Source organism: Pteropus medius, unplaced genomic scaffold, assembly GCF_902729225.1.
Source record: "Pteropus medius unplaced genomic scaffold, Ma_sr-lr_union100, whole genome shotgun sequence".
NCBI classification, from domain to species: domain Eukaryota; kingdom Metazoa; phylum Chordata; class Mammalia; order Chiroptera; family Pteropodidae; genus Pteropus; species Pteropus medius.
In genome coordinates, this window is record NW_024340849.1 from 28,010,153 (window position 1) to 28,035,527 (window position 25,375).

General features: G+C 34.8%; 1 protein-coding gene across 9 annotated transcripts in view; it reads right to left on the reverse strand.

Moving 5' to 3' along the window:
- The window catches only part of KIAA1328 (KIAA1328 ortholog), a 229,026-nt gene that overhangs the window by 25,289 nt on the left and 178,362 nt on the right, over nt 1-25,375 (reverse strand). For 8 of the 9 annotated variants that reach the window (XM_039842883.1, XM_039842892.1, XM_039842891.1 and 5 more), the window contains 2 exons: nt 11,937-12,103; nt 2,895-3,003 (listed from right to left, as the gene is read on the reverse strand). In XM_039842883.1, the coding sequence (XP_039698817.1) occupies nt 2,895-3,003; nt 11,937-12,103 (276 nt within the window). Of the gene's footprint in view, nt 1-1,174; nt 1,226-2,894; nt 3,004-11,936; nt 12,104-25,375 lie in introns of all 9 variants that reach the window. The other variant, XM_039842884.1, reaches the window with a different exon arrangement.

Sequence of the window (25,375 nt, forward strand, 5' to 3'; positions counted from 1 at the left end):
AGCTATGTGACCTTAGGCAAGTCAATCAGTTTCTCTGAGCCTTAGTTTCCTAATTTTTTAAAATGAGGATGACAATAGTACTACTTCATAAGGCTATGATGAAGATTAAATCAGATAATGCGTACAAAGGGCTGGCAACATACTAGATGCTTAATAGATGACAGCCATTATTATTATCCTCTGTGTTAGGGTCATTTCCCAAAAGTTCTTTAAAATTAAAATTATCTTAAAACCTATATTCATTCATCTGATAAGATACTAGGTATTTAAGTGTTCAAAATCATATTCCCAGGGAAACATAAACCAAACCCTTTTGGTGTTGATATTTATATATTTAGCCCTTAAACATGTAAAGGTTGAACATATTAGATATGAGAAATTTTATTCAATATGAGAAATTTTAATAACATGTTTCTTTTCCTGATTCCAGAAAAGGCTGATCAAATTATTCTCTTCATTCAAATTTCTCTGTAATAAGTAAATGTTGACAGTCCTTTAACAAAGCCCACTGTAATTGTCAATATCAATTAATTCAGTTAGTTAAACTTATAGTCCAAGTGCACAATTTGGGAAGAGCCTGCTACTAAGCAGACTTTTTGATGAAAGATAGGATTAGCTTTGTGTTTCTATGGATATCCTTGCCAATTACCATCATCAACTAAAGAAGGGCATGTATAAAGAAGAGGGCTCCAAAAGTTCAACCTGGCCAAATCCAGATGCATCCAAATAAGGGTATCTCTCCTGAGCAAAAGCCATTAAGAAGTGTCAAGATTTTTCCACTCTTTATTAAACAAACCTCACAAAAGTGCTTCTATAGAAATAAAAGGCATCTAAATTGGAAAGGAAGAAGTAAAACTGTCACTATTTACAGATGACATGATACTATACATAGGAAGCCCAAAAGCCTCAACCAAAAAATTATTAAAACTAATAAATGAATTCAGTAAAGTTGCAGGATACAAAATTAATATACAGAAATCAGTTGTACTGATAATGTGCTATCAGAAAGAGAAATAAAAGAAACAGCTGCATAAAAAAATACCTTGGAATAAATTTAACCAAGGTAAAAACTATAATACGTTGATAACAGAAATTGAAGACAACACAAATAAATGGAAAGATAGATCATGCTCATGGACTTGAAGAATTAATATTGTTAAAATATTCATACTACCTGAAGCAATCTGCAATCCCTATCAAAACGCCAGTGGCATTTTTAATGGACCTAGACAAAAGAATCCTAAAATTTGTATAAAATCACAAAAGACCCCAACAACCAAAATAATTTTGAAAAAGAAGAACAAAGTTGGAGGTATCATGCTCCCTGATTTCAAACCATACTGGCAAAGCTATAGTAATCAAAACGATATGGTGCTGGCACAAAAACAGACACATAGATCAGTGGAACAGAGAGCCCAGAAATAAACCCACACACATATGGTCAATTAATCTATGACAAAAGAAGCAAAATATACAGTGGAGAAAAGATAGTCTCTTTAATAAATGGTATTGGGAAAACGGGACAGCTACATGGGAAAGAATAAAACTGGACCATTATCTTACACTATATATAAAAAGAAATTCAAACAGATTAAAGATTTGAATGTAAGTCCTGAAACCAAAAAACTCCTAAAAGAAAACACATGCTGTAAACTCTTTGATACTGGTCTTAGCAATATTTTTCTGAACCAGTCTCTTCAAGCCAGGGAAACAATGGCAAAAATAAACAAATAGGACTACATCAAGCAAAAAGCTTTTGCAGGGTAAAGGAAACCATCGATAAAACGAAAAGGCAACCTACTGAAGGGGAGAAGATATTTGCAAATCATATATTCAATAAAGGGTCAATATCTAAAATATGTAAAGAACTTACACAATTTAATATAAAAAAATCCAAAGAATCCGATTAAAAAACGGGCAGAGACATTTTTCAAAAAGACACAGATGGCTGACAGAAACATGAAAATGCTCAATATCAATAATCATCAGAGAAATGCAAATCAAAAACCACAATGAGATATTACTTAATTTCTGTCAGAATGGCTATTATCAAAAAGACAAAAAGAAAAAAGTGCTAGCAAGGATATGGAGAAAGAGAACTCTTTGCACACTGTTGGTGGGAATGTAAACTGGTGCAGTCATTATGGAAAACAGTATGGAGGCTCTTCACAAAATTGAAAATAGAACAACCATACATTCCAGCAATTCTAGTTGGAGGTATTTACTGAAGAAAACAAAAACACTGACTCAAAGAGATATATGTACCCCTACGTTCATTGCAGCACTATTTACAATAGCCAAGTATCCATAGATGGATGAAAGAATAAAGATGTGGTTTCTATGTATAACAGAAAATTACTCAACTATAAAAAAATAAAATGCTGCCATTTACAACAACATGGATGGACTTAGAGGGTATTATGCTAAGTGAAATAAATCAGACAGAGACAGACAAATACCATATGATTTCCCTTATATGTAGAATCTAAAAATCAAAACATATGAACAAACAAAACAAAACAGAAACAGACTCATAGATACAAGAAACAAATTGGTGGTTACCAAAGAGGGGAGGAGTTGGAGGGTGGGTTAAATAGGTGAGGGGGATTAAGAGGTACAAACTTTTAGTTAAAATAGAAATAAATCATGAGGATGTAATGCACAGCATATGGAATACAGTCGATAATATCGTAATAACTTTGTATGGTGACAGATGGTAACTAGATTTATTATGGGGATCATTTCATAATGTATACAAGTATCGAAGCACTATAATGTATACTTAAAATTAATAGGACATTGTATGTCAATTATATGTCAATAAAAAATAAAAAATAAACTAAAAAAATGCTCTTATCTGGAGAATGTTAAATTGAAGAATCCCTAAAACTTACCGGGAGGTGTTGTGTTGGAATGATGATGTGGTTGTGCTTACAAGCTCCTTTTGGCTTCCTGTTGTCATAGGAGATGTGGACGCATCTTTTCTAACTTCTGTCATTGCTCCTGTGTGAACAATAAAGAAAATAATTTTGGCATTCTATAAAGGAAATGAAAAATTTCATTTTGAGTAATAGAGATTACAGGAATCCTTAAGCTTTAAAAGTAAGCAATTCACCACCTCCCAACATGAAACAATGACAGATGGAAAACTCGGTAGGTTATTTTGATTTTGTAAATATCAGAGATCCACAACACATTGTTTAAAAAAGTATATTTGTGCAATAACAGACTAACTAGGATTTTGTTTTTAAACCTGATGGCCTGTCATATTCCTTATTCCTGCTGATTTGGGTCTATTGTGACAATGCCCATGACAGTAGATTGCTTTATTTTATTCTCTTTATCATAGGAAAAGATCATTCTTCTCTTTGACAAAATAGAAAATTTTAGCACTTTCTACCTCCAAATCCCTCATATTAAAGTGATTCTACCGCCAAAACTTTCAAGGTAGATGTGAATCTGGAATGTTTCTTTCAAAGAACTCTACACTGTGCTAAAACAATTTTTTTTTTTTTTTAACTAGAAGAGATGCTCTACTAACCATTCTAGGGCTGATTTGGTTTCTGTTCCTTTCTAACAACGTTATATTGACATTAATTTTCTAGAGTGCTAAATAATAAAATGGAATGGACAGAAATTTTTTTGTTCTTGTTTGTTTTCTAATTATTAGTATTTCTAATAATAACATTCTCCTTTTTCTTCTTAATATTATTTTCCCAACAATACAAAACATCTCTGTCTTTTTCTTGGAAGACTATAAGAATCTCATTCACAGTTTTCTTTAGGTTTCTGGGAGACTATTGTCCTGGCTGCTTAAAGAAGAGATTTGGGGATATTCAGCCTTTCTTTGAGGAAAGGGTGAATATTCAAATAACACAAAGACAGCTTTGCCATGCTGGGAATAACAAGCCCGAAAGTGCCAAGAATACAGTATGCTAACTTTGGGATGGCACAGTTTAGGTGTGACAAGAGAATATCAGGCCTAGAGAAAGCAAGAGTCATACAACTATAGCACAGTTCTATTAGCATAAAAACAATCACCTATAAAACTATTAGCATAGTTTTATTAGCATAAAAACAATTACCATGATCTTTGGTATTTGAAAGCTATCTTTAATATTAACTGCTTTCTATTATGTATATATGTAAAAGACTAGCCATCTAATGCACAATTCAGTCTTCTTCGCATACACAAATCTGTGGGATCCTCAACCCAAACCAGTACATTATCATCCTAGGCATAAACTCTATTAGTCCATACCTGCATTCAGTCAGTAAATATTCACTGAGTACCTAATGAAGAGCAAGGGCTGGTGCTAGGATTAAGCTCAAGCTTAGTTTAGGGGGAGGGGATGGAAGGTGTGAGAGTAAGAAAATGAGGTACTCTGAACAATCCTGTAAAGAATCACAAATAACCCAGGGCAGTATAACATAGTAATAACAGATACAGTATGCTTAGTATGTGCCTGGTACTGTTCTAAGCCTTTTCCATATACCATATATTCTTTTTTTTTTTTTTTAAAGTTTCATTGAGGTATTATTTAAATACTATCAAATTTAACCATCTTAAGTGTACAGTTTGATAAATAGTAATAAATCTGTTCAGCTATGAAAGCATGGACACAACTCAGTTAAAAAAATTTTTTTGTCTTGGTATTAACTTATTTTTACAATCTAGTTTTAGAGTATTTCCTCACTCCAAAAAGTTTCCTCGTGCCCATTTGTAGTCAACATCTTCTCTCTGACTGATCTGTTTCTATCCCACTCCAGCTCTATCTCTATAGTCTGGCCATTTCTAGTAATTTATCCCCATAAAAACTCTTTGTGATAGATACTACTTTTTGTAACTAATTTACAGATAAGGAAAATAAGCCATAGGGGACTTACATGACCTGCCAAGGTCACAACGCTAGTATGTGATGGAATGAACATTCATGTCCAGATAATCTAATCCCAGAGTTTTCACCATTATGCTAGTACACTTCTGTAATGTATAGTATGAGAAGTCTCAGGAATTAAGAAATGGGAGAGATCACATCTGGCTATAGGATTAAGGAAGATATGATACAGGTGGTAGAATTTTGATAGGCATGAATAAGGAGCATGAAACTAGTGAAAGCGTTAAATTAAAAACCTCAAGGCTAAATATTTAGTGTATTCAGGAAATATTTATTGAACTCACTACGTCTTTGTACCTTGCTAATCACTTTAAATTATTTTAATGTGTTATCTCATTAATCCTTACAATAGTCCTTTATTGTCCTCATTTTATAGATAAGAAAGTGCAAACTGAAAAGGTCAAGCAGTATGTCCATCACTGCAGGGCTAGTAAGAGCACGGCTGGGTTATGAACGTAGCTGAGGTCTGTTTGAATGTGTGCTGCAAACTCTTAAACGTTGTGCTAGTTGGCCTCAAAAATAAAACAAAGCAGCAGTGATGACAATACAAAAATCAAATTGGTCTTTGGAGACAGAATTCAGAACAGAGAAAAACAAAGAGAATGGAGGCAGGTAAAACAGTTCATTACTACTATTATTGTCCAGGCAGACTCCTGGGGGATGGAAGTGGAAATTAAAATGAGCAAACAGTAACAGAAACAAGGAGAGGGATTTGTGGGAGAGATGAGAGGGGAGAAATGCCTGGTAGTGACAGAATAAATATCTTTTGAGTCATTATCACATCAGGCCTGAACATTAGTCTTATTTTTTCTATTTTGATACTTCTGTCAAAAGCTGAGACAGTTGACATTTGATGGGAACAATTTAAAGAAATTTTAACAGAGGGTCCAAGGACTTCTAATGGGACCCATGAATGTACTTCAGGAATGTATGGAATCTCTATGCCTTAGAGTAAGTTTATTCCTTTTTCTTAATTCTCTAAGCTCTATTCCTTATTCAGTTTCTAAAAAGTTATATATCAGCTTTTAATTACATCCATTCCTTCTACAGAATTTGATTTAATGTTTAGTATACCAATAGTTACATACAGTTATGCATATTCATAGAACTACACATTTCTCTATATTTATGCATACACACGCAGATAATATACACATTTTAAAAATAAAAGTGCTGGTAAGAATATTATCCATTAGGCTGATAAAGTTCATATATAAATGTATATATTTTTATATATGTAAATATATGTGAATATATTTATGTAAATAAACACACACATTTTTGCATACACAGATGGAATTGAACATAATGGATCACGTCCTATTTACATATAGCTGGGTCTGTTGTCTGCTCATCCATCAATCAATATCTCATGATGAGATAACTTCTTAGAATTCAATGTTTAGGAAAACTCTGTCTCTAGGCTCTTTGTTTTATTTTTCAATTTAAAAATAGCTGAGCTATATTATACATTCAGTTTAGTTTAAAGAATAAGTGATAAAGAAAATACTAGTGTGACTTCTTTTCAGATCAAGAAATAACATACTGGCAGCATTGCCACCTGGAAGCATCACCAATATCCATCCCAATTACAACTCTTCTCCCCTCTGAAACAGCAGAAGGCAGCCACTGTTCTCGTTTTTATTCCTTTTCTATTCTTTATAGTTTTACCATTTACATATATATCCCCAAAATGTGACTTAGTTTTGTTGCTTTTGAACTTTATAAATATAGAAATATATTATATATATTCTTTTGAAGAATTCTGCTCAATATTATTTCTGTGAGATTTATCTATGTTGATGTTTACATAGCTGCAGTTTGTTTTCTTTGCTATACAGCATTCTATGCTATGCATTTATGACTTTTTATTCATTCTACTACTGATGGACATTTGGAGTGTTTCTGGTTTGGGGCTATTAAGAATGGTGCTGTGGCAGAGGATGCTAGTTATCCACTCATGCACTCTTCCCTGCTTCCTGGGTATATAGCTAGATTATATTTCCCAATCCCCCTAGTAATTACGTATGATCAGGAGGAAAACTAATGGACATTGCATGTGCCAGTTCGGACTTGTCCTATAAAAACCTTCCACATGTACTCTCCCATATCTTTCTTCCTCCTTGCAGACCTACTAACGCAGGGCCAACCAAAAGTTTTCTATAAAGGGTCAGACAGTATATATACTAGGCTTGGTGGGCCATCCAGCTCCTGTTGCAACTATTTGACTCTGTTGTTGTACATGAAAGCAGCTACAGACAATATGTAAAAAATGGAAATGGCTGTGTTCCAATAAAACTTATTTGCAAAAGCAAGCAGTGGTATGGATTTGGCCATGGACCAAGTTTGCCATCCCCTGTGTAATTGCAATGTTCAGGGTGAGCTTGGAAGACACAAAAAGATGACAAAGCCATCATTCTTTGGAGCAAAACTGCTGTCACCCTGAACTCTTATCCTGGACCATTACATGAGAAAGAAAGAAACTTATTGTTCTTTAAACCATTGATTTTTTTCCCCTGTCCATTTGTTACCATAGTTTAGCCTACTCTAACTGAATACATAGCTATGAACACATTTCTAAGTTAATCATTGTATATATGAGATTCTCTCTATGTATACCTAGAAATGAATTGCTGGGATTCAGGGTATTTGTTCTTTATCTTTAATAAATAATGTCAAACTTTTTCAAAGCTGTTTTTGAAGTTACACTCTGACTATTTCAATAGGTACAGAAAAAAGATTTGATGAAATTCTACACTCACTATGAATAAGAACTATCAGAAAACAAGGTGGGAAATTTTATAACCTGATAAATAGCATTTACAAAAAATCTACAGCTAAAATCATACTTAAAGGTGAAAGACTATCTGCTTTCCCTGTGAGATCAGGGACAAGGCATAAAAGTCCACTTTTACCATTTTATTCTACATTGTAATGAAAGTCTTAGGCAGTATGAAATAAGGGTGAAAAAGCATAAAGATTAGAAAAAAAGTAGTTGTTATGGACTGAGTTATGTCCTCTCCCTGCCAAATTCATATGTTAAAGTTCTAACTCCCAGTTTACCTCAGAATGTGACTGTATTTGGAGAGAAAGCTTTATAGAACTACTTAAGATTAAATGAGGCCATATGGGTGGGCCCTAATCTAATACGACTGGTATCCTTATAAGAAGAGGGAGGTACACCAGGGATGGAAGCTCACAGAGAAAAGGACTTGTGAGGACACAACGAGTAAACAACCATCTCCAGGCCAAGGAGAGAGGCCTCAGTGGGGAACTGCTCGAAAGGAACATGAGGGAACTTTTGTGAATAATGGATTTGTACTACATCTTAACAGACTGGTGGTTACATGGATATATACAATTGTCAAAATTTATCAAACTGTACACTTAAGGCCTATGCAATTTTATTGTATATAAATTAAATCTCAATTAGAATAAAAGGAAATGAAAAAAAACCAACAGTTTTCTTGACTTTTAAGGCAGTGCTATTTTTAAGACCTTACTCTGTTGATATCTCTTTGACATTATCAATCAATCACCATAAGGACTTTGAAGGGACAAGCACATATATTTCTTAAATCACTAAATCACTGCAGGCACTGAGGTCAAAAGGTTTAACTCATTAGATCTGTTCTGTGGGACAATGGGGCACGGACACAGAGAAAAATCAATATATATAATGTTATATTAATTCTCTCAATAAATATATAGTGAACATCTACCACATATTAATCAATGGTCTAGGAGATGGGGCTACAACAGTGAACATATGAGACACATACTTTAGTGGGAAAAATTTAAAATATAAAAAATATGTAAGTTATATAGTATTTTGAGGCTGGTTTAAGTGACATTATTCCGTACACAGCAACTTCAACTCTCAACGCTAATCTCTTGCATTTGAATTCCTTTTTTGAGTGGACTGGGCAGGACAATTTAATTTACATGTCTGGGTTTATTCATAGCTCTGTACTATGCCTGTGTCTGCGTTCTGTTGATAAAGCCATCAACTTTTAACAGATCTTTTAGTTCAGACTTCTAGGAATCAGAATAATATCTTGTGGTATCCTTACAAATGATTAAACATAAAATCATAATGATGATGCTAATAAAAAAAGAAACATAAATAAATACTCCTTAGAGGCAAGATGGAAATGGTTTTTGTACTTTTGATACTCTGACTTCTTTATTTCTTTAATCATGTCACCCACACTAGTCCATCATGGACTACAAAGAGCACCCACATCACTGCAAGCACAGGTTCACTTAGAGGAACAGCTAAGAGCTTCAGAGATTATTCTTCGATTCAGATGAGTCTAAAATAATCCTCTTCCAGTAAAAGAAAAATGTGTTTGGGAGCCCCTCAGGGAGCCTCTATCAGTGACAGTTGCTGAATGTTATCTAACCTAAAAAAACCCAAAGATAAAATGAAGGGCATGGTCAATACCATCAGGTAAATCCAAATTACTTACTCTAGGTTCAGCCAGTCTTAAACTCAGTTTTAAGGAGATGCAGAGATCAATGAAAGAGGAACAAACAGGAAGTAGCTCTAAATGTAGTAGGGGGCTTTGGGATGGCTTTACAGCTTTATGTAGGAATGGGCAGTGACAAACACTGAGGTCTAACATTTCAGTTCTGGAACATGTGTGCTCAGTGGCCTCACAGCCTCTGCTAGTCCATTAGCATAACAGGATAAAAATGCCCTCAGCTTTTAGGGCTACTATGAAAGGGAATCAGTGATGGCTCAGGCAGGGAAGGTTCGAGGCAAGCTGGAAGGGAATAAAAACACCACTGAGTAGGGAGCAAAAAAGAGAAATGGAGACTGGGTATTTCCAGATTTCTGCCGTTAGCTTAAAAGTTGTTGACTCAAGTTTAGATTTTCCTAAGTAATGTCTCCTTGTTCCACATAACTCAATAAAAAGCAACTAAGATAGAGCATTCTAAGCACTGATGATTTAAAAACAATTTATATTTTAAGTGTAATTCTGACAACACCGTACATATTTTTGCAATCACATGAGATAAGAATCAGGTCTTTCTTACATGTTTAATACCTATAAAGTTGACAGAATGGTGAGAGGGATAGAGACTGATTAATAAAGATTAAAGATTCTAAGTAGTACTTAATAATTAAAGGACAACAAAAGAAAAAAAGAATATAAAACAGAAGAAAAGTATGTTAGAAAATTCAGACATGCTAAAGAGGGGAAAGCAATTAAGGAGACACTAAATCAAGCAGTGTAACTTAGGCACTTAGCGCTAGGTCATTGGCCTTATGATAAAAAGGTGTCCAAACCCTCTGCAGCACACCTTGGAAAGTCTGTCTCCTATTTGGTTGAGTGTCACAGCAAATGCCAATGCAATAACTTTGCCCTGTGCTAGAATTTGTGTATACCAGCAGGCTTATGAGCCGAATAACTCAAAGGGGCAACTTCAGCTCTCCTAGTGATCAGGTATACCATCATTTTGTTAGTGGTTCCATATTAGAATAAAAGAAAAGAAATATACAAGACAGGCTTTCTTAAGAGTAGAAAAAAGATTAATTCCTATGAATACAGTACCTTAAAAATCTTTTGAAAAAATGAAAAAGTTTCAATTTTTCACATTATAACCACCTCGCCAAAAAAAAAAAAAGAATAAAAGAAAAGAAAAGAAATAAAAACCTTAATGAAAAAAATAAAACCATAAGTGAAAACTGTTCCTGAAAACTTTGCAGAATTGTAACAGCTTTCTCTTGGTTAAATTGATTGCTATAGCAACATTATAAAATGACTATTAGGATTCATTGTGCACAACAGAAAGTGCTGAAATGTCAGCAGACTATACAGCAAAAAGTAATGGGTTCTGAACCCCTGTTAGTCAAAAATGATTTTGTTTCAAATTAGAAATTGATTTTTTTTGGACACAAGCCCTTTCCAGGCTTCCGGCTTCTGTAGCTGGGCCCGGGAGAGATTAACCTCCACCACAGCAAGGGCTGGCCTGATGATACCTTTCTCAAAGTACCTTTTCAATGTGGCTGTGGTCTTAACCAGTAACACAAGTTATCTGTCCCTTTGCTATTACACTATATATTTTTTCATTTTGTCATTTTATTTTAGTGCTGACACACAACACAAATTTGTTGACAAGTTAGCAGAAGACTATGTTAAGCCTTGCAGTGTAACCACCACACCAATTTTGACTGGTTCTCCACTCTCCAAAGTGCAATGAGTAGAACGCAGGAAGCCAAGGTAAGAGTTTCCCATTTCTGAAGGACTACTAACAGAAAGTAAAGAAGATTCTATCTCAGACACTAAGTCTCCTCAATTTCATTTTTGTTCTTAGTAGTAAAGTCCTTTTTGGCTCTTTGTTTCTTGTACATCTTTTCTGTACAATGAAACTCAGACTTGTTCCATTCTGCCCCTAAATCTTTTCCTTAATAATTCCAGGAGAGATTAAGTCAAAGCCACCTCAGAAACAACCAGAAAACAATTAAATTGAACTGCTCCACTTAACGTTTCACACATTTATAATTTATTTAAAAAAATCTATAACATATACAATAGGAAGAATTACCAGCACTTAAGATGGTTAGACAATATATGCTTAAGACTTATGAGGTTTCTTTTAGCCACAATGTAGAATTATTCATGATCTTTCTTCCACCTTCTCCATATTTTCAGTTAATTGAAGATTAACCATAGCTGTTAGGGTTTACTTTCCCGGCAGAGATTTATGTTCAATTTCTTGTCACTTTACTCACTTGTAACATTATTTTATGTCTATGACCACACTTATTGCTGACTAATTCTTACAGTTTTCTGCTTTCAAAAGAGGAATGAATTGGATAGTTTCTCACTGAGTATTCTAAGAGAAATGCTGATGTAACTCACTGATCTAGATGTGCTACCGATGGTCTTGCAGGCACATGTCAGTTTGTAATAGACTTAACTCTTGCTCTGGCCTGTAGGGAATCATCTGGAGTTCATGGTTAGCAGCCACCAGCAACCACCTGCCTCCAACAGCTTCTCTTTTTGCTACTATAGATGTTAAGCTTACCTGTTTCTTCCTTTTGACATGTCCACAGGGTATCATCTTCCATATGTGACTGAAATCCAACTGTCTTCTTCTCCCTTCTATTCTCTCCACTGTTGGTGGACTCTTGGTACTTTTTGATGGATGACGATGTTCCAAGCAGCCAGCCATCACATTTAGACTTCGACAAACTGAAAAAGATAAATATAAATGAGCTGCAGAGAGCATAGAAGGGGTACAGATCACAGAAAGGCATATAAATTCAGCATAAGTTAAAATGCGATTCATGTAAAAACTTTCTTTTTCTTCTCATTTTTTATTGAGGTATAATTTAAATAATTTACTGAAGGTCTATTTTGTGTCCTGCCATAACAATTTTGGAGAAGAAATGGTCTTTATCCTCAAAAAGCCTCTATCCGGAGTTAGGAAAATGAGACTCAGACCCATGAAACTGCTAATAAAGCCAAAGAGTATGACTAAGAACCAGAATATCCATAGAAGTAAAAAGTATGCTAAAACAAGACCTGCATAACTGAAATGTTTCCAAGTACTAAAAATGAACAGAGATTAAAATATCACCAATTTGCTTCAAAATGCATTTGTTTCTCATTTTCAATTGTTATAGTATTTATTATGTACACAGAGTATATAGCGAGTAGTGCAATAGTGCATGCGAAGTGGTCTTTGTCCTTATATAATTTCATTATAAAGTAGAAAAGGAAACATGGAATGAAAGGAATTTTAATAAAAATAAACACACGTACACATGCTTTTCTCTCTAATAAACTGTGTTCCCACCTTAGCACATTTCCTCTTATAATATTTCATTTTTTAGAAGGCAATGTTCTGATAATGTATCCCTTACTATTCCACCAGCCTCTTTCTTCTAATTTAAGTTCACCATAGACTCATGACACTTCAGTTTTGTCTTTTCCATGCCCGTAAACAATGTGAAAATTAAAGTGAAGAAAAAGAAGACTTTTACTCAAAAGGTAAGATTTTAAAAATTAAGATGCTTAAATTCCCCAGAAACAGAGGTAATCTCTAGACAAGAAAGAGTTGACGATTACTGGATCCATTACTAATCCCACATGGCCCTGGACCAGAATTCAAATCATGTAAACCCACCAAAATCTCTGGGCTTCTGTTTGTATTGATCAGAACTTTTAGTAATGTTTGCTTACATTGTAATTTATTAATAAAAACCAAGAAATTAAATGGCTTTATATTCAGAGTGACATAAAGAAACAAAAAGTATCAGCAATATCGGTAGCAGTATGGCTTTATATGGACATAATGCAATGTATTACATTTATATATTTAAAAAAATTTTTTTTTATCAGAACCCAGGGATTATTTTCCTTTGTGACCTCATCAGTGGATGTGTTTCTTAGCTCATATCACTTTTATCCATGGGATAGGAAAATAGGAGAATAAAACTACCTCATTGTGATTATAAGATAAATGTACCTGAACCCAGAAGCCTCCAAACCAGGCGAATCCAACAACTACACCCGTCTTGTTCTTAAAGAAAAGTTAATATGACCAAGACTACTTGCTGTCCCCAAATTCATTCATTCTCAGCTCAGGTGAGCTCCCTATACCAACCAGTGCTGATCACTCCCAACACTGATTGCTTCCTGATTCTTTACCCCATTTTATACAGAAGCTTATCTGTACTTTTATTCCTAACATCATCCTAGTAATTCTCTATGTCAAGAGGGACGTGGTTTCTAATTTCCCTGAAATAAAGATAACCATATAAAATTTTCTTCTTTCATTTGCATTTATTTCCATCTTTATCCACCTACTAGTCCTCTCAATATCTCAGAAAAAAATCATACCTTTTATTCATACTCTTGATACCATTTTGACCCATGCCCGCTGTGACTATAGCCTGCCAATCACCTCTTTTTCTTATAACTTACAAACTCCTCCTCTTCTCAACTGGATTCTTTCCTAGGATTACAAGCAAGATCAGACTTTCTATTAAAAATAAAAACCCGAACCTAAAACCAAAATCACTTTTCTTAAGTGGGAAAATATAATAATACTCAGTGTCAGCAAGGGTGTGAAACAAGAGCATTTTAATACAGGACTGGAGGAACTATAAATTGGCATAGCCCTTTTGTGGGTGATTTGTCAATACAAAATAAAAACACACTTACCCTCCCAACAATTCTACTTTTAAGAAGTTATCCTATAGATTTACATAATCAATAACATGAAAATATTTAAAGATGGTCATTGCACGATTATTTAATAGTGAAAAACAAGGCAAATATTCAATAGGAGAATAAGCAAACAAACTATAATACATCCACCATAACAAATAATATTTAGCCATTAAAATGAATTAGGCATGTAGTTCTCGACACTATTGTGAAGAAACTTCATGACATATTATAAAGTAAAACAAATAAGCAGTATGTAATAATAGAATGTATAATATGATATTATTTTTATAAAAATAAAAATATAAAATTTTTTTTAAGTTTTGGATGGATAAAAACCACACCAAAGAAGTAAAAATAGAGTAACTGACGGAAAGACTTTTATAATTAAATTTATATATTTATGAATGCTTTGTTTCATAGGCATGTGCTTTTGTAATTAAAAAACCAAACACTTTCACCATCTTTTTTACATTACCATCTTTTCCTTCCTTTCTCTGTCAAACTTCTAGGAAAAAAACTGTTTTAACAGACATACCTCCAAAACTATTTTTTAAAGAACAAATGTAATGGCCTTTTCTCTTTCAACAATCTTGCTTGTTACTAGGCCACTTCTCAGAAATTGACTTCATAATATATCATCTTGATTATTTACCTAGTTTTAGGAGGCTCCTACTCAGATTCCTTTACTGGGAACTTTTCTACTTCCTACCCCCTAAATGAAGACATTTCTGAAGATTCTGTCCTGGTCTTTCTTCTCTTCCCTCTTAGCAATTTCTCATTGGCCTTTGCCACACCACTGCATCTTCAATTACAATTTCTAAATAGATTCATCTAGTCCACAGTACTGTTCAAAACCACTGATGTGATCAAATACCTGCTGAAAAGCTGAGAAGGGATGTCTTGCCATACCTCCCAAACCAACTTTTAAAGCAATGTATTATCATTATCTTTAAACTAATTCCCCCACCTGTTTCCATTCTCATTTGAGGATATCACCATTCTCCCTGTCATTTACATGAAAAACTTCAGTTGTTTCAACTTCTAGTTTCCGTATTTCTGTTCAATAAACTGACAAATCAATCATTCATTTATCTGTTCATCAGCCATTTATTGAGGATATACTCTATGGCGAGATAATATGCTATGGAGCTGGGATGGGCAAACATGGAAACAAATATTGAGTACTTGATTTATGCTAGGTGCTGGGTATACAAACATAGGTTCCTGTTCTAAAAGTGATTTTAATGGTGGAGACAGAGATGGAAACAGATCGTTTAAAATATATGATAAATGCTTTAACTCAGGAAAACACAAGTTGTTACGGGACTAGAAAAGTAGAGCACCTAACTCTGTCTGTATAACTGAAGGGAAATTCCTGAAGCATTCAAACTGAATCTTGGCAGTTAAGCAAAAGATAAGAAGGATGGAAGGATGAAAGGCAGAAGAAAACAATATTAGTAAATATATCAACTAGTAAAACTTCATCATATATTTTGGACAAGTTAAAAAGTTTGCTATTGTTATAGCATAAAGTGTGGGGAATAGGGGAGAAGTGGAAGGTGAAGCAGGACAGATAAAGGTGGTTCAGATCATAAAAGATTTGGTTTCCTGTGTCAAGGGCTTGAACTCTATCTTGTAGGCAAGGCAGAGTCACTGAAGGGCTGTAAGTGGAAAAATGACATGATCCAACTTGAATTTATGAAAAATTACTCTGGCACCATTTTGAGAACAGATTGCAAAAAGTTGGATGAGTCAAAAGGCTGCTGAAACAGCTCTGATGAAAGATGATGAGGGTCTGAAATAGAGAAGCAATCGAAGGGATGAAAACGATAGAGCTTTAAAAACACAATTAGTATTTAAAATTGGCAGAACCTGAGGAGCGTTTGAATGCGAAAAGTAAGAGAGAAATGAAATTGAGGATGATTGGCAGAATTCTGGGTAGATAAGCAATATAGAGAAGAAGGTTCGGGGAGGGTAGAAGAAATTAAATGTAACTTGAGGTGCCTATGCAACATTTGGGAAGATATTTCAAGAAAGCAATTGGATCAATAACTGTCACTTTCTGCTAGTTGGCTGACTGACTTTAGAGTGGTGGGGCTGAGAGAGACAGAACTGAGGAAGTATATGCTTCGCTTTCAATTTTCTTGATGAAGGAAAAGGTAAAGTCATTCCTATAAGTGAAAGAAATGGGTATTGAGAAAGGTGAAGATTTGGAGTATGTACTGAGGGAATTCAAGATAAAAATGACCCAAAACAAGAAACCAACTGTTCTGCAATGCTGAATGCCTAACAATCAGAAATCATAAATGTATGTCAGGGTTCAGGTGCACAGATGTGAAAACAGAGAAAGTAGACTGAGAGCTTGCCCCAGGATTAGGATTTTCTTGGGAGGGTGCAGCAGACACAAAGTCAATTCAAGGTTCAAGCTCCAGCACCTTACACAAGTACAGTCCCCAGTCTGAAAGTCCTTCCCACCAGGCATAGGGTCTGATATTCTGTGCTACACTGCCCTCTATGGATCAGACTCTAATACGCCATGATCATATTAATTTTTAGGGTATGATGTGAGATTGAGATCAAGGTTCTTTTTTTTTTTCTTCCATATCTATATCCAGTATATCCAGAATTATTTATTTAACAGACATGCCTTTTCCACAGAATTGCTTGGTACCTTTGTCAAAAAACAACTGAACATATGAGTATGAGGGTCTATTTCTGGATTCTCTTCTCCTCTACTGATCTATTTATCTGTCTTAAGATGACTACCACCCTGTATTGATTATATAACTTTGATTTACATACCTAAAATTAAGTAGCATAAGTCGTTCAATTTATTCTTCAAAATTGCAAAGACCGACTTTGCTATTCTAGGCCCTTTACATTTCCATATAAATTTCAGAATGTTTGCCAATTTCTGTAACAGTATGCTGGTATTTTGAATGAACTGGCATTGAATCTCAGCTTCAATTTGGAAAAAATTGATATCTTAACAATACTGAGTGTTCTAATCCAAGAACATGGTATATCTCTCTTTCCATTATATAAGTTTTCTTAAATTTGTATAACAGTATTTTATAATTATTAATGTAAATATTTTATACATTTTTGTTAAATTATTTCTAGGCATTTGATGGTTTTAATTGCTACTGTAAATACTTTCTTTTATACTCTATTTGCTTTTTTAATTTATTGCTATAGGACAGCTAACTGCTATACATAGAAATAAAACGTACTTTTATATGTCGAACTTGAACTTGAATTCTCTGTTAAGTTCACTTCAGAATTTTAGTAGCTGTTTCTGTAGATTCTTTAGGATATTTCTATGTAGAGAGTCATGTTATTTGATAATAAAGATAGTTTTACTTATTTCTTTTTTACTTATTTACTTATTTTTCATGCTTGATCATACTAGCTAGGATCTCCACTACGATGTGGGATAGAAGTGGTAACGGTGGAGATCCTTGTTCCTGAAAGTGTTAATCATTAAAGAGATGTATCTTTGTTCATATCCTCTATGAGATTTCTAATTTGATGAGGGGTCATTTTTTTCCCCTATAATGAATGAGCTTTGGAAGAGTTATGTTAAATGTTTATTTTGCATCTGCCTGAGATGATGTTTTTCTTTATTGTGTTAATATGGCAGATTGTGTTTTAAATGTAACCTAACTTTGTATTCTGAGATAAATTCTACTCATTCAAGCTGGATTACCCTTTTTATATATCTGTGGAGTTAATTTGCTAATATTTTGTTAAGCAACTTTTTGTTTTGCATTTATGTTCATGAGGAAGATTGGTCTGTCATTTTCTTCTAATGCTTTTACCTTGTTTAGGTCTTATAAAAGGAGTTGGGAAAAGTTCTTTCTTCCTCTAGTACAGTGGTTCTCAAGTAGGGTAGAAGGAGAGAATTTTGCCACACGGGACATTTAGCATTGTCTGGAGAATTTTTTTTATTGTCACAGTTTCGGGTGTGTGTTCTATTAGCCTCTATGGGTAGAAGACCGAGATGCTGTCTTTATACAATGCACATCCAACACAGCATAGAACAGTATCCCCACAAGTAAAGAATTATCTGGTCCAAAATACCAATAGTGCCAAGGCTGAGAAACTCTGTACTAGTCTCTGAAAGATCTGTGTAAGACTGATATTACTTCTTTTTTTAGATATTGGGTAGAATTCACAAGACTGATATTATTTCTTCTTTAGATATTGAGCAGAATTTTCATAGGTCTGTAGTTTAATTTTGGGGAAGTTTCTTAATTAGAAAATTAAATTTCTTTAACAGAAAGAGGGCTATTCAGATTTTCTACTATTTTTTAGGTATAATTTTTGGTACATGGCCAATTTCAAGGAATTTATATCATTTAATTTGTCAAATGTACGTGCAAAAAATTATTCATTAATGTTCCTTAATTATATTTTTAAAATATTGTTAGAATCTATGGTGATATCTTCTTTTTCTTTTTTTCCCACCTTTATCCCTCCCCATCCCCACCACCACCACTTCCACCACTGACCTATGGATGTTGCCGTTTGAACTGGATCTCTGAAGGCGGGGCCTGTCACCCCCCGGCGCACTCGGGGGGCCTGGTGCACCGGGGGTATGGTCCATGGCTCCACTTGGGGCGCAAACCCAGGACCTTCTGCGTGTAAAGCGGATGTGCTAACCACTACAATATGGAGCCATCACCGATATCTTCTTTTTCTTTCCTGATATTGATAGCTTGTTTTTCTCTCTATTGTATGTTGATCATCTTGAAAAAGTTTATTAATTTTACTTACATTTTCTAAGAATTAGCTTTTAGCTTTGTAGATTTTTCTCTATTACTGACTTTCTTTTTAACTGCAAGACTTACCAAAAAGTGGGTGCTACAAGGTTCAAAGCAGAATGGAAATATAAAAATACTACAAATTGGGTAATGCTTAGAGAAATTAGTGGTCTGATACAGAATGGAGAGATATTGTTAATGTCCCAGACTTCAGCTGAGACACCAGAAAGTCCACATCCTAGACAAAGGCTTACTGTAGACCAGGGGCCATGGACAGGTACTGGTCCCTGGGCCATGGACAGGTACTGGTCCGTGGTCTATTAGGAACCGGGTCACACAGCACCACACAGCAGGAGGAGAGTGGCAGATGAGCCAGAGAAGCTTCCTTTGTATTTTCAGTCACTCCCCAGTGCTAGCATCACAGCCTCAGCTCTACCTCAGATGATCAGGCATTAGATTCTTATAGGAGCACCGGTCCCTGGTGCCAAAAAGGTTGGGAACTGCTGTTGTAGACCTCTAACAAAGCATAAAATCAAGCTATGACAAATATACAGGGAGGAAAGAGTTTGGACATTGTATCTTATAAATTTAGACAAGTTTGGGAGACAATTTGGGCTTTTCAGAGATCTGCCCTCACAAATCATTAACCAAACTTATCCAAGTTTAAGATGACTAGTAGGTAATTAAATTGCTGGGAAGTATAAAAATCAACGCTTTTCAGAGAATGATAATAAAATCCACTTCTCTAGATTTATCAGCCATGATATCAAGGATGCAATACAAATTGCCAGACACAAGAAGAAAGGAAATGTGACCCATAGCTAAAGAAAAAAAAAAATCAGTCAATTAAAATCAACCAAAAGATGTCCCAAATGTTGGACTTAGCAGGTAGAAACTTTACTTAAATCAGCTATTATAAATATGTTGGCTACAGAAGAAGCCACCTCTAGACCAGTAGGAGAGGCAGAGACATGGAATGGGCTAGTCCCACACCCACAAGTTGTAGTTAAAAATTGAGAGGGCTATCTTGGCTGCAGAAGTACCCCCAGCAGAGTGAGGGGTCCCAGCCCCACATCAGTCTCTCCAGTCCAGTGTTCCATAACATCTGCTCTGAAAAGTGGAGATTGTGGCTGAGTGAGTTAGAGAGCCGCTGGAGTCCCAGGTGTTCCTCTTAAGGACCTGCAAGAACTTACTTATTGGCAGACTGACTTGCTCTGAGCTCCAATGCTAGGTCAGCTGCTTGAAAAGTTTCAGGGACATACACAGAGGAGCTAGGTTGTCTGGCTTCAGAGTGAGGACTGAAAGAGCATCTTTCTCCCAGATAGAGGTGCTAGTAGAATCCATTGCTTCTTTGTTGAACTCTTCCCACTCCTGGCATGTGCACTCAGGTGGCCTCCATGTCTGGGTTTCCATCATCCTGGCTAACACTGATCACCCTGCCATGGTGATTCCTTGAGACCCTGCCATACCAAACTTGTGGTTCCACTCAAGCTGTTTCTGGTGGCTTTTCCATACAAATGGCCTGTCTTGGCTCATGATGCAGACTTTCCTAAAATCTCTTGAAGGTTCACAAAACTCAAACAAGCAAGCATCTGGCCATGGGATGCCCCATATCTCTCACAGAGCAGTCCTAAGCCTGGCATGAGCAGCAGCCAGCCTTAGTTCAGGTCTTGGCCTCTCTACACACCTCTAACCCCAGTGTGGGTTGTGGCCATCTGTGGATTTCTGGGTGGATTATGCCAAGTAACCCTGGGAATGGCACAGGCTGCAGCTGAATCTGGCCTGTGGCAGGGCCCCTCCAACAGGCCCGGGGCCAGCACACCTGGTAGATGGCTTCAGACCCAGCCAGAGCAGCATCCAGGGCTATATGTGAAGAGAACATACCCAAAGGGAAGACTGGGCAGGAACAAGAGTCCTGATAAAGTGAATCCTGCTCTGTAGGGTCAGCCCCTCACTGGCCAGTCCTTACAATCAATCAGCCTGTGGGTCAGTCACTCCCACTGATGTGCAAATACCAACCAAGACCTCTCTAGTACAGTAGGAGGGCACACACAACCCATATAAAGGACATACCTGGAGTTCCCAGTTCAGGTGACCAAGGAAGACTGTGCCACTGGGCCCCACAGCATACCTATTACATAAGACCACTCTGAGACTGAGAGACTTAAGAGCCCTGCCTAATGCATAGAAAAAGACACAGGGAGAGAGACAAAATGGGGAGACAAAGAAGTATGTCCTACATGAAAGAAGAGAACACAGCTCCAGAAAAAGAACTAAAAAAAATGGAAACAAACAATCTACCAGATACAGAGTTCAAAATGCTGGTTATAAGGATGCTCAATGAACTTAGGGGAAGAGTACATGAACTCAGTGAGAACTTTAAGAAAGAGATAGAAAATATAAAAATGGAGATAAAATACATAGAAAAGAACCAGTCAGAAATGAAGAATACAATAACTGAAATGAAAGTATATTAGAAGGACTAACAGGAGATGAGATGAAGCAGAGAATCGATAGCAGAAAATACCCAATCAGAAGAGCAAAATGGAAAAAGAATTTAAAAAATGAGGAAAGTTTATGGGACCTCTGGGACAACATCAAGCGTACCAACATCTGCATCATAGGGATACCAGAGGGAGAAAACAGAGCAAAAGGGACTGAACATCTATTTGAAGAAATAATGATAGAACACTTCCCTAACCTGGTGAAGGAAATAGACATACAAGCCCAGGAAGCTCAGAGAATTCCAAGTAAGATAAACTCAAAGAGGCCCACATCAGGACACATCATAATTAAAACGCTAAAAGTTAAAGACAAAGAGAGAATCTCAAAAGCAGCAAGAGAAAAACAGTTAGTTACCTACAAGGGAGCTCCCATAAGACTATTAGTTGATTTCTCAACAGAAACTTTACAGGCCAGAAGGGATTAGAAGAAAATATTCAATGTGATGAAAAGCAAGGACCTATAACAAGATTACTCTATCCAGCAAAGCTATCATTTAGAATCAAAGGACAGATAAATTGCTTCGCAGACAAGAAAAAGCTAAAGGAGTTCATCGACACCAAACCAGTATTACAAGAAATGTTAGAGTGACTTCTTAAAGAAGGAGAAAGGAGAAAAAAGATAAAAAATATGAATAATAAAATGTCAATAACTACATATCTATCAATAATTATTTTAAATGTAGATGGATTAACTGCTCCAATCAAAAGATAGGGTGGATAAATGGGTAAAAAAACAAGACCCTTACACATATGCTGCCTACAAGAGACTCATTTTAGATCTAAAGACACACACAGACTGAGAGTAAAGAAATGAAAAAGGTATTTCAGGAAAATGGAAACAAACAAACAAATAAAAAGCCAGGTTAGCAATACTTATACCAGACAAAACAGACTTTAAAATAAAGGCTGTAAAAAGAGACAAAGAAGAACCGAGTAATCCCACTTCTGAGTATTTATACAGACAAACTCAAAACAGTACTTCGAAGGGACATGTGAATCCATAAGTTCATCACAGCATTATTTACAATAGCCAGGATATGGAGGCAGCTTGGATGTCTATTAACAGATGAAGAAATAAAGAAGAGGTGATGGATATACAATGTCCATAAAAAAGGAATGAACTCTTGCCATCTGCAACAACATAGATGGGCCTAGAGGGTATTGTGCTGAGTGAAGTAAGTCAGACAGAGAAAGACAAATTCCATATGATTTCACTTACATGTGGAACCTAAAAAACAAAACAAATAAACAAAACAAAAACACACTCGTAGAGAAAACATTTTGATGGATGCCACATTGGAGGGGGATTGAGGGTAGGTGGGTGAAAAAGGAAGGGATTAAGAAATACACATTGGTAGTTACAAAACAGTCACAGGATGTAAAGTATAGCATAAGGAATATAGTCAATAATGTTGTAATAACTATGTATGGTGTCAGATGGGTACTAGACTTATTGGGGTGATCATTTGATAAGTTATATAAATGTCTAATCACCATGTTGTATACCTGAAACTAATATAATATTGTATGTTAACTGTATTTGAAAACTAAAGTTATTAAAAAGTTGATAGACATAAATAAAAATATGCTCTTAATGAATGAACAGATAGGCACTCTCAACAGAGAGAAAAACTCTAAAAAAAAAACAAGATAGACATTCTAGAGCTGAAAATTACAATGATTGAAATCAAAATAGGAAAACAAAGATAAAAGATCAAAGAATAGGTGAATTTTCTGGCAGAATCGATAGAAATGACCCAATTTAAAGAACACAGAGAAAAATTCTAAGGAAAAATGATCAAAGTTCCAGGGATCTTAGAGAAAATATTAAGCTGTCTAACAAACATAATTAAAGTTGCAGAAAGAGACGAGATTGAGAATGAGGTAGAAAAATATGAAAAAATATATTTTAAAGAATGGCAGAATATTTCCCAGATTTGATGAAAAACTTTGACTAACAGATCACAGTTAAACTGTTGAAAACTAAAGATAAAGAGAATCTTGAAAATGAGATAATAATGTCAATTACAAAGAGAAGAGTAATGATATTTACAGTTAACTTCTCATCAGAACAATGAAGCCCAGGAGATAGTGGAACAAAATCTTTAAAGTGCTGAAAGAAAAAAATTGTCTTCCTAGAATTCTGTATCTCATGGTAATATCCTTCAAAAACAAAGGACAAACAACATTTTCAGATAAACAGAAACAGGGAAAGTTTATTGTTAGCAGACTTGCACTACAAGAAATAAAAAGAGGTTTCTCAGGTTGAAGGAAAATTACACTAGATGGAAATCCGAATCTATAGAAAGAAATGAAGAGCATCAGAAATAGCACATATGTTAATGAATATAAGAGTCTGTATTTCTTATTCTTCTCTTAATATTATTAGAAGATATATGAATGTTTAAAGCAAAAGCAATAACATTACCGGATGGTAAATATACAACAGAAAAGTTCTTATATTCTACATAAAATGACACAATGTTAGTACCACATAGACTTTAATAAATTAAGGAAGCATATTTAACTCCTATAGAAATCACTAAAAATGCAAAGAGGTACAGCTAATGAAATAATAAAGGAATTAAAACAGAAAACTGAAAAAAATTTTTTTATTATTTGGCTCCATCCACCCAAATAAAGTCAGAGAAGGGGAAACAGAGGAACAAAGAACAGATAGGATTAATAGAAAGAGGGGGAAAAAAAGGAAACTGTTAGACCTAAATACAACAATATCAACAATTAAATTAAATTGAAATGAATTAAACACTCAAATCAAATGAAAGAGATTGCCAGACTAGAGAAATGCAGAACCCAAACCATATAATGTTTACAAGAGTCACATTTTAAGAGAATAAATAAGTTGACATAAAGGACAGAAGGAGATATGCCATGCAAGCAGTATAGAAGGAAGACTGGAGTGGTTATATAATATCAAATAAATTAGATGCTAAGAAAAAGAGTACTATCAGACATAAAGAGAAATATTTCATCGTGATAAAAATACTTCATCGTGATTAAAAGAGAAAATCATCAGACACACATAATAATCCTAAATACATATGCATCTAAAACAGAGTTTCAAAATAAACATAATAAAACTGATAAGACTAAAAGAAAAAGCAGAGAAATTCACCCTAATAGCTAAAGATTTTAATATCCCCTTGTTATCGATTGATAGAAAAAACCCCTCAAAATTCAGTATGCTACAGAAGAATTGAACAACACTATGAATCAAGTGGATTTAATTGACATGAACAGAACATTACACCCAACAGCAGAATATATATTTTAAAAGTATGTGGGAATATAGACCAAAATAGATGTGTTGAGCCATAAAATAAATTTCAACATATTTCGAAATAATGAAAAGTTATAGAGTATATAATCTGACTAAGATAGAGTTAAATTAAAAGTAAAAAACAAGATACCTAGAAAAATCTCAAGTATTTGGAAGATATGTAACATATTTCTAAATAACCCACAGGTCAAAAAAGAAATCAAAAGAGAAATTAGTTAATACTTTGAAATGAATGATAACAAAAATACAACATATCAAGATTTGAGGGGTACAGAAATAGTACTTAGAGGGAAAATAACAAATGCCTATATTAGAAAAGAAGCGAAGTTTAAAACCAGTTATATAATATTCCATCTTATAAAGCTACGAAGAAAAGAACTAGATATAAAGTAAGTAGAAGGAAACAATAGAGTAGAAATTCATGAAACAGACAAACAGAAATATAAAAGAAACACAAAATTTGGCCCTTTGAAAATATTAATAAAATTTGTTAAACCTCTACCATGACAAACTAAGAAAAAGAGAAAACTCAATTTATGAATATCGGGAATCAGAGAGAGGGTATCACTAGATTCTACAGATAGTATATTCAGAATATTTTATGAACAACTTTATGCCACTATATTCAGTAAGTGAGATGAAATAAAATATACACATTTCTTGAAAAATATAACTTGTTAAAACTGAATCAAGAAGAAACAGAATATATAAATAT